General features: G+C 32.8%; 1 protein-coding gene across 5 annotated transcripts in view; it reads right to left on the reverse strand.

Annotated features, from left to right (window-relative positions):
* AUH (AU RNA binding methylglutaconyl-CoA hydratase) overlaps nucleotides 1-16,590 on the reverse strand; it is a 203,587-nt gene that overhangs the window by 102,207 nt on the left and 84,790 nt on the right. For all 5 annotated transcript variants that reach the window (XR_007947743.1, XR_007947744.1, XM_051962250.1 and 2 more), the window contains 2 exons: nucleotides 4,658-4,750; nucleotides 1,390-1,446 (listed from right to left, as the gene is read on the reverse strand). Coding sequence is in view for 3 of the 5 variants with exons in the window: in XM_051962250.1 (XP_051818210.1) it covers nucleotides 1,390-1,446; nucleotides 4,658-4,750 (150 nt within the window). In the remaining 2 variants the exon portion in view is untranslated. The remainder of the gene's footprint in view (nucleotides 1-1,389; nucleotides 1,447-4,657; nucleotides 4,751-16,590) is intronic.

Genomic DNA, 16,590 nt, shown 5'->3' on the forward strand with positions numbered 1-16,590 from the left:
TTAATCCCAATTGCCTCAACAAAAAAATAAATAAAAAGGAAAGGGGGTTATATATTATTATAGCATATATACTTTTTAAACTGTGGGTGTTAATCCCATATTGAGTCTAGTAACTGAACTGGTAGATCATGAATTATGATTTATTATCAGTAAATGTTTCATTTCTATACGTACTTTACATACCTGTATACCCAGGGTTAAACATAAATTTCTCGGGTGAAAAGGAATTGCAAGTGGGAAAAGTTCAAGAAGTTCTGATTTAAAATACTACCCAACTCCTGACATCATCTCTTATGAGATGATGACACTAGATATGCAGAGTCAGACATTCATTTTTGAATATAACTAATGTGGAAATGTGTTTTGCATGATAATTGGCATTTGCTTCCATTACACCCTATCAAAGGATAAAGTGAGAGGCACAACTGAGAGAAATCAAATGTGTGTTAATTACAAACAATAAATAAAATAAAATTTAATTTAAATTTAATTTTAAAATTTATTAAAATGATTTAATTTGTTAAATTAAAAGTCACCTTTTGTTTCTTTTCTTTTTTTTTTTTTAACAGAGCACTATTTTTACTAATCCTTGTATTTAATTCCTCTTTGCTTGAAATACTATTTGGAAATAACAGCATTGTTCTTTAACTCACAAAAGCACTAATTAGCAAATTATTCAGTACAATATGTTACTGTGTATTCAATCTAAAAGTCTCCAATTTTACGGTAGACTATATTTTTTAACTTTTATGCATTTCTTAGAGAGGTAGAGAAACATCTAAAATGTTGAATGGTTTTCTGGAAAGGGTTAAGAGAAGAATTATTGACTTAAGTTTCTACAATGCTAAAAACAAAAGGTATTTAAAAATCATTAAAAAAAAAAAAAAAAGAAATATTGCTATGTTGCCTCCATTCATTTTCACGATCCCATGATTATTTCCCTTTATGTGACAAGTGCAACAAAGAATATGATTATACTATAACAGAAAGAGAGTTGGAAAGAAACATAGGGAGCCACATTGCACAATTTCAGCATTTACACATGAAAAACTAAGGTGCTGAAAGGCTAAGTTACTTGCCTAAGATCACACAGCAAATCAGCAAAATTAGGATGTGAAACAATGTCCTTGGACTCAAAATCCAACACTTTTTCATTAGAACACTCTGCCTTCGGAAATAAGTGGTATAACTTCTAGGATCAGTGGCGGCCACTTTTACACAGTTTTACACAGTTAATATAAATATATAAAGAGAAAAGGCATTTTTCGTATATGAGCTCTTCAATAAAATTGACTACATAGCTGAATTTCCTCTTCAAATAAAAAAGCTATTGCCTCTTTAAAAAAAATTAGATATATAGATAAATAAATGAAAGTACTAAATTCATACCTGCACCAGGAATGATAGCCAATTTTGTTTCAACCAAACCCATTTTAGCAGAAGAGGCTATGAAACAAAAGAAAAACAAAATCTGAAGCAAATTTTTATTATGTTGAAAAGTTCATATCAAAAGATTTTAGAACAATCTGCTAAGTCACTAAACGTCTTATAATGACATGAAAAGGCATTTGATTATGTAAATGTATCAGTGAATTTGCACATATTTAAAAACCCAAGCAATTGTCCCAATTGAGAATGATTCAGCACTAAATAACTGTTATATACAAGATGATGGTGAAGTAAAATCAATTATCAGGCCTAATAACTTGATGATAGAGAAATGAGACCAGCTCTTGTGATTCAGAAGGATTGTGAGATTAGTAAAAGATCTGTTTTTAATGATTATGTTTTAGAGTCAAACAATTTAATATATTATTTATTTTTATCTTTGTAAAACTGTTCATATTCTTTTATATTTAACTTTTGTGCATTTTTTACAAATTTTTACATAGCAAATGTAATATGATTTTAAAATATAATTCAATGTAATTTTAAAAATATAAATTGTATTCACTTTAGATCCTATACACTTAACACATCTTAAAAAATAAATAATCCCCATTCATTACCAATTATAGAAATATCAATACCAGTTCCATCAAGACAATGCATTAAATTATATACATACATATATGTATGTACATATAATAATTTATCCATCTATCTATCTACATTTTTTAATAGCAAGTGGATAGAATCATTCCAATCCGGCAATGTGATTCAATGCTGATGTTAACATTAGCACTAAAGAAATAAATTACATTTAAATAGATGTATGTCATACAATAAATATTCTTTGTTTTTTGTTTCGATTTGTTAAATTAATATCTTTTCTGTTATAATCATCTCTCCCAATTGAGCAAATATTAAAACAAAACAAAACCTCAAAAATAACGCCTTCAATACACATGCAGAGTTTGCCAAAACAAATTCCCACATTTACTGCATCCAAAAATTGTGTCCCTTTCTTTATTTTAAGTTAATCACTGCTCTGTTAGAAATATATTTATTTTTTGGACTTAGTTTATCACTGATCAGTTTTATCAAATCTCTCCAAATTGTTGTTCTACATAATGTATTACTCTATACTGTAAATTGTGCTCCTAGTTTCACTTATTTAGCTCTGTATCATTATATATTCTGTACTTGCCAGAATATTTCTCTAGGATCAAATAACTTAACTATTTCAAAGACAAACTAAGAATTTCTCCATTTACTTACCAAGAAATATTTTTTATAATTCTGATAGCAGAATAACTCAAAATTCCATTTTTCATGATCTATTGACATTTATTTTATAACATCTAAATTTATATTTTATTTTATCCAAAACCAACTATTTTTAGAATCTGTTTATTACAGATGTGATAACATATGTAGTTCCTTAAATGTTTTATTTTAAGAGTTAAAATCTTAAATTATAAAAGAAAATAACCAAACAAAATGAGTGCCAAAATAACAAGATGGGAGGAAAGTAGATATTTTTGAAGTTTTCCCAACACAGCACATAGTACACACTTAATAAATACTTGTGAAGTGACTAAACATAAAAAAGACATTATATAATATGAAAAAAATGTGTATTCTATTTTCAATAAAGGCTATTCAGAAGTGGTAAATATAAGAAAGGAAGGGGGGAAGGAAGAGAAAGAGATTATGAACCAAAGTGAGGCAGTGGATAGAAAATTCATTAAGAACTGATTTTTGTCAATTTCTTACAAAAGTATTGTTTCCCTTCATTTTCCATGTAAATTTTAAAGTTGTAAAGGAAACTATGACAAACAGGGGTAGGCAACTTCACCAAGTCAAGAGGTGGTAAGAACATAGCTAGTGTCAAAATGAGGACAGGGACTATGAATTATTTAACATTATATGTAAGATATACATACAGGGCACAGTAAAGAAGTTTATAAAGAATAGAATATCAGTAATTTTTTTTAAATAAAGCATAGATAAAAGATGGAATAAGAAAATAATGCTAAGACTATTAATACTTGAAGTAAAAGTGATAAGAATATGTCTTTTTGCATAGACTACAAGTAAGTCATTAATGCCAAAAAAAAAACCTCCTATCCTCCAATCCCAACTGCAAAATATGTATGGGAGGACTGGGAACAAAGTAGATATTTAGTAGAAACAAAAGTGGATGTTTAAACAAATGATGGTAATGAATGTAATGGGACGTTATTGCGCTGTAAGAAACAATATTGTGAAAAAAGGGCAGAGCAGATGGAAAGTTAAATATAGTTAAGAAAAAAAAAATGTATAATAAAAATAATGTAAATGGAAAAAGTAACCATAAAGCAAGACAAAATGAAAGTTGTAAATTACAAATAAGCATGACTCTAAAAAAGAGATATTAAAAGAAACCTTTCCCCATTCCTTTCCAGAGGTGTGGGAGGCAACCCACAAGAGTAAAATACTACATATATTGTCAAGATTTTTTTCAAGGTATTGAAAGGTTTTCCTAATTGTTTTCTTCTTCCCTTTTTTTCTTTTAAAAATTATTTTACATATGAGATGGTCTCTAGGATAGAGAAGGCAAAGGATAAAAGAGAAACTTAGACAATGTAAAAACAAAATATACTAACAATATTTATAAGAAAAAAGTAACAAGTTTTAAATGCAGGCTGTCAATAGAAATTTGTAGTATAATATATAACATTCTCTCTTTTTTTGTGTTCTACTCTGTATATGGAAATTTTTTTGTGTGTTTGTATTAGTTATTTAAGAATTTTTTTTTTTAAATAAAGATTTAAAAAATTACAAAGCCTGAAAAAAAGTAGCTCAAGTTAATGGTCAAGTATGATCTTAGTTGGACTCCATGCTGCAATTAAATCACCATCCTAATCCCAATAGGAAACTGTAATTAATTTGGAATCAAAGAACTGAATATAATATTTTGGCAATGTCTTCACACATTCTATTTTAACAGGCCATATTCCTACCTGCTAAAAGGGGAGTTACATAACAGACCTGGAATTAGGAAGACTCATCTTCTTGAATTCAAATTTGGTTTCATACACTTACAAGTTGTATGAGCCTGAGCAGTATTAAGTAATTGATTTATACTGTTTGCCTTAGTTTCCTCATCCATAAAATGAGTTGGAGAAGGAAATGAAAAATTGCTCCAGTAACTCTGCCAAGAAAACTCTAAATAGGGTCAAAGGATCAGACACAACTGAAATGACTGAATAACAGCAACAACAATTCTTACCTGCTACTCTTATATCACACGCTAAAGCCAACTCAAGGCCACCACCCAAAGCGATTCCATCTATTGCTGCAATAGTTGGCACGGGAAGATTAGCTGCAAGAAAAAAATTAACATTCAACCTCCTGGCAATAAACAAACAAACAAACAAATAAATAAGATTAAGTGAATTACATTACCTAAATATTTATTTAGCATTTCAATAAAAACACAGTTCCATGTTTAACATAAAGAACCAGAACAAGTATCTACAAAGTAATACAATGGGATACTCTCCTTTAGAAAAATGCAACTTATTTAGCTACCATATTAAGAACTAGAATCCTACCTACTTCAATGATTGATTAAATGCAATAAAAACTACTTTTGATAATATGTCAAATTTCAAATAAGCAAGCACTGAGAAGAGAGTATATAACACTCTTTGAACCTAAAGAAGTCCTCAATCTCATATAAGCATCTGTTGCTATTCTGCTAGATCCATCTCTAGAGGAAATTAGTGAAACAGATAGATCTGAAAAGCTGTACTTGTCCAAAATCAGTGGCTGAAGGTATCCTTGCTAAATAATTCTATCTAATAAAAATTCTTTATTTGTTTAGTTGACTGAATCAGTGTTGGAAAGGACATCTAGGGAAGTTGTATTAGGAGGGAGCCAAGTTTCTTCAATGTGTGCACGGAGGCAGTGAAAAATAAAAAAAGTAAAAGTTTAAGGTGAAATCTAATTTGTGACCTCTGAAGCAGCAATTCAAAAAGAGCTCAGTGGAAAGGTTAGGTAATTCTAGAGTGGGAAATTGAGAAGGGGTGTGTGTGTGTGTGTGTGTGTGTGTGTGTGTGTGTGTGTAGAGGACATAATTATATTGATGAGGGATAGGAATAAGAATGTGTTCACTGAGGCCTGAACAATGAAAACTGGGAATTCAAGATCACCAGCATAGTTTGGATGGGTTGGTTATAACAGGGTGGAAATATATTTATCATTGAAGCAAGAATTATCATTTTCTTTTTTTCTCTTTAAAATTTTTTTTTGAAGTCATCATTTTCCACAGGGAACAATTGGTTTCTGTACAGCAGACATGATTTGTAGATCTGTGCAAAGTTAGAGGGGAAAGAAAAAGACAAATGTTGGGTAGAAGGGAGAGAAAATAATCACACTAATGAACTATGGTGGAATTGTGAATGGTTCCAGTCTTTCAGGAAAGCAATTTGGAATTATATCACAGATTTAGTAACCTGTTTACTGTGGAGATCAAAGAAAAAGAGAAAAAGATGGCTATGTCCAAATATAATTATAGCAGCTCCTTTTGGAATAGCAAATAACTACAAACTGAGGAGAGTAATTGAACATAACCATAAATTAGTATAATGGAATAAAGAAATAATTAAAGTGAATTTTTTAAATATCATCCCGATTCAGAGTAAATGAGCAGAAAAATGAATAATGTGTACACTAATAACATTATGGTAAAAACAAATAATACTGAAAGACTGAATTCTAATCAATGCAATGATCAGTCATTATTCTATATGGGTCCAATATTAAAAGTATCCACTCAAATGAAAGAAAGGTGATAAATGCAAGGTGCACAACAGGAAATTCATTTTTGGAAGTGACTAATATTGAAATTTGTTTTCTTTGACTAAGCACATATGCTATCAGATTTTTTCTTCTTTGTTCCCTTCTGAAGGGGAAGGGGGAGGTAGAAAGGTGGGGAGAATAATTTAATGTTTATTAATATGTAAAAATATGTAGAATATTAAGAAGAATGATTTGTATGCAAGAAATGTATTAAGAGGAAATATATAACAGGAAAATGAGTTGAATGAATCATCTAGTGAGCCCAAGTGTTACATTTTTACAAAATACTAAATATTCTAGATTAGAGCTTATTTTTTAAACAATAATAGCTTTTTATTTTTCAAAATACATGTAAAGATATACCTCAACATTCACCTCTGTAAAACCTTGTCCTCCAAATCTCTCTCCCTCTCTCTTCATAGGTCAAACATGGGTAATTCCTCCATGCTTATCATGCTACACACACACACACACACACACACACACACACACACACACCAGAAGAAACAACAACAAAAAAAAGTGAAAATAATATATTGTGCTCCACAATTCACTCTCCATAGTCCTCTTTCTGGATAGAGATGGGTCTCTCCATCACAAGACTAAGGAATTGTCCTGAATTACTTCATTGCTGAAAAGAGTCCATCACAGCTGACAACACAATTTTGCTGTTACTATCTAAAATGATCTCCTGGCTTCCCTTACTTCACTTAGCATCAGTTCATATAAATCTCTCCAGACCTTTCTGAAATCAGCCTGCTGATCATTTCCTATAGAACAACAATATTCTACCACATTCATATATCATAACCTAGTCAGCATTCCCCAACTGTTGGGTATCCACTCACTCCCTTGCCACTACCAAAAAAAGGCTGCTACAAATATTTGTACATGTGAATTCCCTTCCGTTTTCTATGATCACTTTGGAATACAGACCCAGAAGAGAAACTGCTGGATCAAAGGGTATGCACAGTTTCACAGTATACCCTTTGATCCAGCAGTTTCACAGGCTTTTGGGCATAGTTTCAAATTGCTCTCCAGAATTATTATATCAGTTTACAAATCCATCAATTAGTATAATAATAATATTATATTAGTATTAGTATTAGTATCCCAGCTTCCCCACATCCCCTCCAACATTTATCATTGTCTTTTCCAGTCATCTTAGCCAATCTGAGAGGTATAAAGTGGTACTCCAGAATTATCTTAATTTGCATTTCTCTGATCAATAGTGATTTAGAGCATCTTTTTATATGATTAGGGATGGTTTTAATCCCTTCATTTGAAAACTGTCTGTTCATATCCTCTGACCATTTATTAACAGGGTTAGGCTTGTATCCTCAAAAATTTGAGCCAATTTGATTAGAGCTTTTTGTGGGGGAGTAGAGGATAGGTGGTCATTAATGTTTCTTACTGATTCTTTCCCAGCATAATGTTTTAAATGAATAAATTAAAACACAAAGAATTACAAAGGAAACAAGTTACATTTAATAACAGTTATCAATTTAAAAAAAAAAAAAAACAGATGTCCTGAAATCTATCCATGGATGCCACAAAGAACACCTGTTCTAGAAGCAGACCTGTAGTACCTTATCTTGTTGCTTTGATAATGTTATTTATATATAATGTTTTTTATATAATGTTATTTATATATAATGTTTTTATCTTATAGTTTTTATGAATGATAGGTCTATGTCAGTGTGATTGCCACTTGCAAAAAGCACTATGCCATTAATCATCTGTGTATATGCTTCTACCATGATGAAATCTGATGAGGTTAAAGAATAATTTTATGAAGACCTGCATACCTTCATCATCAATGTACTAATAGAGGATAAGCTTATAATTCTGGGCCACTTCAAAGCAAGAGTGGGCAGACTACTAGACACAACAAGAAGTCCTTGGAAGGAAATAAGTCAGAAAGAGCAATAGCAATGTTCACTTACTGCTGAAAAGACTTATGCATCTCATGACCTTCTCATCAACAACACTATCCTTTACAATCAAATCTACACTAGTCAACAAACTTGTCTACCTTCCAAAAGAAATGAAAGATCCATGATAATCCTGCCACTAGCAGGAAAAGCACCATGCCACTATCAACAGTGCATTTGATCCCAACATGACAAAACCTGATACAGTGTAAGAAAAATTTTATGAAGACCTAAAGATCATCATCAATGTTCTAGAAGAGAACAATTTATAATTCTGGGTGACTTTAATGACAGACTAGGCAAAACTATCAGACATGGAAGGGTGTCATTGGAAGGGATAGAGTCAGAAACAGCAACAGTAATATTTACAAACTACTTAAGATTAGTGCGTCTCATGACATTCTCATCATGAACAATGTTTTCTACTTACCTAAATGTAATAAAATTTCATGGACACACCCTTGCAACAAACATTGGCATTTAATAGACTGTTACTGTAAGAAGAAAAAAAGTGAAAGTGACAAAGATGATGTGTCAGAATGATGGATTTGATCATAAAATTTATCCTCTCCAAGCTTCATATTCAACAAAAGCTGTGGTCCCAAGGCAAGATAATTAACAAAAGACTTACTGTCAATGTATTAGAGTGAGTTTGGAGGTAATTTGGAGGGATAGTTGTGCCAATACATGGTTTATAACAGTGGAGTAGAAAAGATATAGGAAGATTTCAGAGATTTGTATACAGCAAACTCGTCTGGGCAAAAAACTTATAAACATTAATACTGGTTTGATGACAATAATAAGGAAATCCAAAATTTGCTTAACAAAAAACAAGAACTCCATAGAGTTTTACCGTATAGTTCGTCCATTTGTAAGAAAGCAACATTTAATTCCATAAAAAGTAAAGTGCACACAAAGCTTTAAAAGATACAGAATTCTTGGCTCAATTAGAAAACAGATGAAATTCAATTTTACACTAATAGTCACAAAATAAAAGACTTTTATAATGCCCTCAAAGCTATTTATGGACCAAAGACCCTACTCAGTGCTACTGAGCCACACTGATCAATAATAAAAATATGATCCTGGAGAGATGACAGTACTCTCAACAGATCACTAGTCAAAGCTGAAGCCACTGACTATACCTCAGATTGAAATCAATCCCTCTCTAAGTAAACTTCCAAATAAAGGAAAGGTTTTGAAGGCCATTAGGCTTCTTCTTTGTGTGGCAAAGAATCTGGTGCTGATTGTATTCCAGCACAGATTTACAAGGCAGAAAGTCCGCTATTTATATAAAAACTGAATGAAAATTTCCAGATTATATGGCAAGAACTTATTCTCCAGTTCAATGATGCTTCTACTACCCAACTCTATTCTGTGACAATCACAGGGTAGGAGAGTGGGATCTTTCTTTTAAGTCACTACTGGCAAGATTCTTGTCAGAGACCTCATTTAATAAGCTGATCCTTTGATGGTCATCTACCTGTGAGCCAATATGGCTTTAAAGAAGACCAAGGAATGGTGATGGTATTTGCTATCTGACAACTCCAGGAGAAATGCCAGGAATAAAACAGAGGTCTCTCTACACAATGGGAAAATTATCAACTGTGAATGTCTTTGAAAAATTTCAGAATCATTTCTGAGACATAGGAGATTCTGTAATAGCACGGTCCAGTTTATTTTGCACACATCAAAAATAGTATTCTGCTCTATGAGAAAAGCAGAATTGCAGTAGTTCAAAAGAAACATCAGACATATAATTTTAAAGACATTTCCCCTCCAAATGTTTACATGGACTGACATGTCTTCTGAGCTGTTATTGGTCTGATCAGCCACAACTGGTCACACTGTACCTTGACTCCAATAAAATGGTGCCATTTTGGTCTTCTCTGAGAATAAAGGACAACCTCCAACCAAGCTCCTAAAGATTAAATGTTGCTTTCTAATAGACTTGGGATCGAAAATGCCAATCACATTCAGAGAGATTACTATAGAAACTGAATGTGGATCGAAGCACAGTGTTTTCATCTTTTTATCTGATTTTTTTTTTTAACACCATGACAAATATGGAGATATGTTTAAAAGGATAGCCCATAATTTAACTTATATCACATTGCTTGCTATCTTAAGGAGGGGAGATGTGAAGGAAGACGGAAGAAAAATTTGTAATATAAATTTTTACAAAAATGAATGCTGAAAACTATCTTTACATACATTTGGAAAAATAAAATACTATTAAAAAGAATAAATATTGCTTTATTTATTGTGACACATATGCTTGTAAATTATGTATTATTTTCTTTACTGATTCTATGTTTTATTATATAGCATGTCGTCCAATAAATGTCAGTTGATTGACTGGAAGGCTATAAGGCAAATCATGGACAATGTACATCATACAATATGAGACGGTACGTTAGGACTGTGAGTCACACTGATGATGAATTCTGATGTGTACCAAGTTTTCAGAGTCTTGTTTTAAGTATAGTTTGATTAAATGAACACTTTCAAAATTATTCTTCTAAATAACAGAATGAGTTGTTGTAAAAGTTGAGGAGAGATGTGAAAGAAAAGGTACTGGAATGAAGTTTAAAATGCATGTATATAATAGAAATAAATTTCTAGAAAGAAGAAAACACATGCTATCAATCACATTCTCATTCCTTTACAACTTTCTACATGGATTCTAACTCTATCATGAATACAGATACAGCTCTCTTAAGTTTCTAATTAAGTCGTAATCAGTAAATTCAATATTATTTTCTCAGTATTCACTGTTACTGAACTCTTAGAAGCATCTGACATTACTGATCAGCTCTATTGCTTACTATTCTGTTCCCTTGGTACTTGACTTTTTCTCACTGATGGCTATTTTCTCTTTCTTTTACATATTCCCACTTCAAAAAAGCTGATCTACAAAACTAGTATGGCAGAAACCAGGCATAGACTAGTATCTCATATTATCTCAAGATAGGGTCAAAATGGATTCATGATTTAGACATAAAAGAGTAATTATTACAAACAAATTGGAAGAGCAAGGGATAATTTTTCTATCAGGTTCTTGGAGAAGGGAGGAATTTATGACCAAACAAAAAATAGAAAAAATTAAGAAATGCAAAATGTATAACTTTAATTATACTAAATTTAAAAGATTTTACACAGACAAAACCAATGTAGCCACTAGAAGGGAGGCAGAAAACTGGGAAACAATTTTTATAGTCTGTTTTTTCTGATAAAGTCTTCATTTCTAAAATATATTTTTAAAAGAGTCAACTTTATAGGAATACAAGCATACAAGGATCAAGCATCTAAGGGATTTTTGACAGAACCCACAAATATCTGTAGTGTAACAAATTTCTAGCAGAAGATATTTTGGAAGAATTTCATGAAAAGTTTGTCTCAATCAGGCAGAGGAGAGGGGAACAGGGTCCAGCACAGAGAGATCCTGGCCATAGAGACCTACATGTACTGGGAGAATTTAATAGGAGGCTTTTAGCCAAAATCCAGCAGTGTGGACTACTCTGTCCTGGTTCAGAAGCCAGTGAATCAGCAGACTAGATGTGAGACATCAACACAAATATAGAAGGCAAATAGTGAGCCCTGAAACCCAGCATAACAAGCAGGACTTGGCTACATATACCCAACATAGGAAGGAAGCTGGTAGGATCAGCTCCAAGTGAAGCCACTGTTGTTTGTAGAGGAAACTTGGGATCTCCCCTTTACCTTAAGATCAGACCTCAATCTTTAAAAATGAGAAAAAAAAAGCAAAAAGACCTCTAATAATAGATAGCTATTATGGAAACCTCAAACCCTAAGGACACTAAAGGAAAAAAAAAATTTCCTGATGAAGCCTCAAGTTGGCATAAGTTGGTCTCCAACTCAAAAGGCTTTCTTGGAATAATTCAAAAAGGATCTTAAAAGAGAATTAGAAGAAAAATGGGGAAAGAAAATGAAAGCTTAAAACAGATTTTATGAAAAACAGATTTTATGAAAAAAAAAAGTCCAATGAACAAAACAACTCATGTAAGTTTAATTGGCCAAATGCAAAGGGAGATAAAAAAGTTAACTGAAGAAAATAATTCACTAAAAATTAAAATTGAAGAAATGGAAGTGAATAACTTAGTAAGACATCAAAAATCAATCAAACAAAACCTAAGAAATGAAAAAATAGAAGAAAATGTGAAATACTTCATCAAAAAAACAACTGACCTGAAAAATAGATCCAGGAAGACAATCTAAGAGTTACTGAACTCTCTGAAAACCACAATGAAAAAGAAAAGAAAAAAAAAAAAAAAAAAAAAAGCCTAGACAACATTTTTGCCCTAGACAACAACATATCCTAGAACCAGAGAGTAAAAAAGCCATTGAAAGAATCCACCAATCACTCCTGAAAGACACTCCCAAATGAAAATTCCAAGGAATATTATAGCTAAATTCCAGAATTACCAGATCAAGGAGAAAATAGTGCAAACAGCCAGAAAGAAACAATTCAAATACTGAGGAACCACAATTAGGATTACACAGGACCTAGCAGCTTCCACTTTAAAGGATTAAATTGCCTGGAATATGATATTCTAGAGGGCAAAGGATCTTAGACTACAGCCAAGAATCAACTATCCCAGCAAAATTAAGCATTATTGTTGAGGGGAAAAGATGAACATTCAATGAAATAAAGGATTTTCATTTATTTTTTATGAAAAGACCAGAGCTGAACAGAAAATACAATCTTCAAATATAGAACTCAAGAGAAGCACAAAAAGATAAAAAGGGAAAGAAAGAAACACTATGGGTTTTAAAGGTTAAAATGTTTACATCCCTCTATGAGAAAATGATATGTTTAACTCTTGAGAACTGTATCTTTATTAGGGGTATACTTAGATGGTGTAGGTATAATTTGACTTTACTGTGATGCTACAAAAAAGAAACTATAAGTGCAAAAGGAATTGCACTGGAAGAAGAGGAAAGCAGAGGTAAAATGGGGTAAATTATATTACATGAAGGGGCAAAAAGATCTATTACACTTGAAGTATATAAGAGAAGGACATAAGCAATGTGTGAACTTGAATCTCATCAGATTTGCCTCAAAGAAAATATCAAACATATTTACTTTAATATAGAAACTAGTCTCATCTTGTAGGGAAATAAGAGGAAAAGGGGGAAAGGAAAGAGGAAGGCTAATAGAAGGAAGAACAGAAGGAGGAATACAAGTCATACCTCAATTGATAAATGGTGAAAGGACATGAATAGACAACTTTCAGATGAAAAAATTTAAGTCACCTCTAAATTACTATTGATTAGAGAAATGCAAATTAAAACAACCCCTATCAGATTAGCTAAGATGACAGGAAAAGATGATAATAAATGTTGGAGAGGATATGACAAAACTGGCATATTCTTGGTGGGGTTATGAACTAATCCAGCCATTTTGGAGAGCAATTTGAAACTATGCCCAAATGTCTACAATACTATGCATAATATTTGATCCATCAGTGTCACAACTGGGTCTATATCCCAAAAAGATCCTAAAAGATAGGAAAGGATCCACATGTGTAAAAATATTTGTAGTAGCTCTTTTGGTGGTAAGGAACTAGAAATCAGGTGAATGCCCATCAACTGGACAAAAGCTGAATAAGTTTTGGTTTATAAATATTATGAAAAATTATTGTTCTGTAAGAAATGATAAGCAGCATGATTTCAGAGAGATCTAGAAAGACTTACATGAACTGATGCTGAGTGAAATGAGATGAACCAGGAGAACACTTGTACACAGTAACAGCAAGATTATATGATAATCAACTATTACAAACTTAGATCTTCTCAGCAATACAGTGGCCCAAGACAATTCCAAGAGATTTGGGATAGAAAATGCCATCTGCACCCAGAGAGAGAATTATGAAGACTGAATGTAGATCAAAGCATACTATTTTCACCTTTTTGTTTTGTTTGCTTGCTTTTTTCCCCTCATAGTTTTTCTCTTTTGTTCTGTTTTTTTCACAATACAATTAATATGGAAATGTTTACAATGATTGTACATATATAATCTATACCAGATTGCTTGTCATCTTGGGGCAGGAGCTGGTAAGGATGAGAGAGAAAAAAAAAATTTGGAATTCAAAATCTTACAAAAATAAATATAGAAAACTGTAGAGGGCCCAATGTACTTAAAACACGTAATCTTACAACAAGGTGTTAACTACTCAGTGGAACTGAGATAATGATTCTCTAGTTTACATATACTTAGTATTTAGTATAGTTCTACAAGTTGACACCTATGATGATGTACTTATAATAGAGTATATAAGAGCTAAGAGATCTGGGAGAGAAGACAGAGAACTGAAGGCTGGAGATTGGAGGCTGAAAACTAAAGACTGGAGGCTGGAGGCCAGACTCGAAGATAAAGACCTCCTGTCTCCTTCACTTGTCCACTAAGATCACGGTCCATCTGAAGGTCCCCCAGAAAGCTAACCTAGCCCCAGGCAAAGGAGACAGACTGTGAAGGAGATAATAAAGACTTTGAACTTTATCTCTGACTATTCTCGTGGTGATATTCTGCTGAGACCAAGCTGGTCAGAAGACTCTCCAGAAAACTGGTCAGAACATTATATTTTGACCTGAACATGGACGTAAGGATACTTAGCAGTCTGACTGACACAATCAGGTGTTCAGTGAAGAAGTCAGTGACCCAGAAATACGGTGAGTATAAAAATAGACAAGCAGGAAATTTTGGTAAGGGCTAAACTAGTGTTTCAGCTGAAATGGGACAAATGCTTAGAAAAGAACTTTCCCCACCCCAAGGGAAGTATGTAGAGTGCATAGTTAAGCTAATAAAAAGCCATGGTTTGATTATAACTTGGAAGCAGATCATTGAATTCTTAGAAACATTACTTGGTTCTCTAAGGAAGAAAAATTACAGCCAGATAAGTGGAAACTAGTGGGAGAACAACTAATTGAATATTACAATGATAACTGTCCTGATTCAATTCCTGAAGAAACATTCTATACAGAAAACATAATACAATTGGCTTTGGGGAATTACATAAGTTTTAGAATAAGGAAAAAGGAGAAAGAGCAGGAGGGGGATGGTATTGACAAAGAAGCTGAAAAGCATGAAGAATTAGACAAGAAAGGAGTTAAGTACAGTGCTGATGAAATTAAGGAATGTCATACTTCACAGCAGGAGACATTAAGGTATTCCCCAACTCATTACCCTCCCTCAATTTCCCCTTCATAGGTAGAAGGAGAAGGGCAGTGACGCCCATGCAGCAGCTTTGTCTACCCCCTATACCACGATTAAAAAAGGCACTAGTTAAACCTAAAAAAAGACAGAATATATCTGATTTAAGAATAAAAGCATGCCTTGTAATTGAAGAATTTGATTCTTCAGGTCAAGCCAGAAGAAGATAAACTCTTTTTAATCTGGAATTACCAAAGACCTGAAAACGGGTTGCACTCTTTATGAGGCTACATCATCTTATGTTAAGAAGGTATTAGAGAATTTGCTTTTAAAATTTTAACCCCAGTGAAAGGGTTGCACTCTTTATGAGGCTACATCACCTTATGTTAAGAAGGTATTAGAGAATTTGCTTTTAAAATTTTAACCCCAGTGAAAGGGTTGCACTCTTTATGAGGCTACATCATCTTATGTTAAGAAGGTATTAGAGAATTTGCTTTTAAAATTTTAACCCCAGTGAAAGGGTTGCACTCTTTATGAGGCTACATCATCTTATGTTAAGAAGGTATTAGAGAATTTGCTTTTAAAATTTTAACCCCAGTGAAAGGGTTGCACTCTTTATGAGGCTACATCACCTTATGTTAAGAAGGTATTAGAGAATATGCTTTTAAAATTTTAACCCCAATGATTAGAAATATATAGCAAGGACATGTTTAGGACCTGGACAAAACTTCTTGTGGCTTTCTGAGTATAGTGAATACTCTGTAGAATACAAGACCAATGAAACAGACAACCGGGAGTTAATATACCAGTCACCTTTAACCAACAGGTATAAGTCTTTATGCCGACACTTTAGCGCAGATTAATTACCCTGTAGCAGCATATGAGCAAATTGCTTCTGCTACTATCAAAGCATGGGGCACGCTCCCAGGAAGACAAGACAGAGGAGAAGCCTTCACAAAAATAGCACAAGGTCCAAATCAATTCTTTGCTGATTTCGTGGGACATCTACAGACAGCTGCCATACAAACTATTGGTGAAAATGCAGCAACAGGAATAATGATAAAACAACTTGCTAGAGAAAATGTTAATGAGGTTTGTAAAAGAATTATACTAGGACTACACAAAAATGCTCCTTTAGAGGAAATCATAAAATGCTGTGCCACAGGGGCACAGATGCCTTTTATATCCAGGCTATGATGCAGAACATGGGAAGATGGTCCCTTTTGGCAAGGGACTTCCAGAGAAATTCAT

The sequence above is a fragment of the Antechinus flavipes genome, chromosome 1, assembly GCF_016432865.1.
Source record: "Antechinus flavipes isolate AdamAnt ecotype Samford, QLD, Australia chromosome 1, AdamAnt_v2, whole genome shotgun sequence".
NCBI classification, from domain to species: Eukaryota; Metazoa; Chordata; class Mammalia; order Dasyuromorphia; family Dasyuridae; genus Antechinus; species Antechinus flavipes.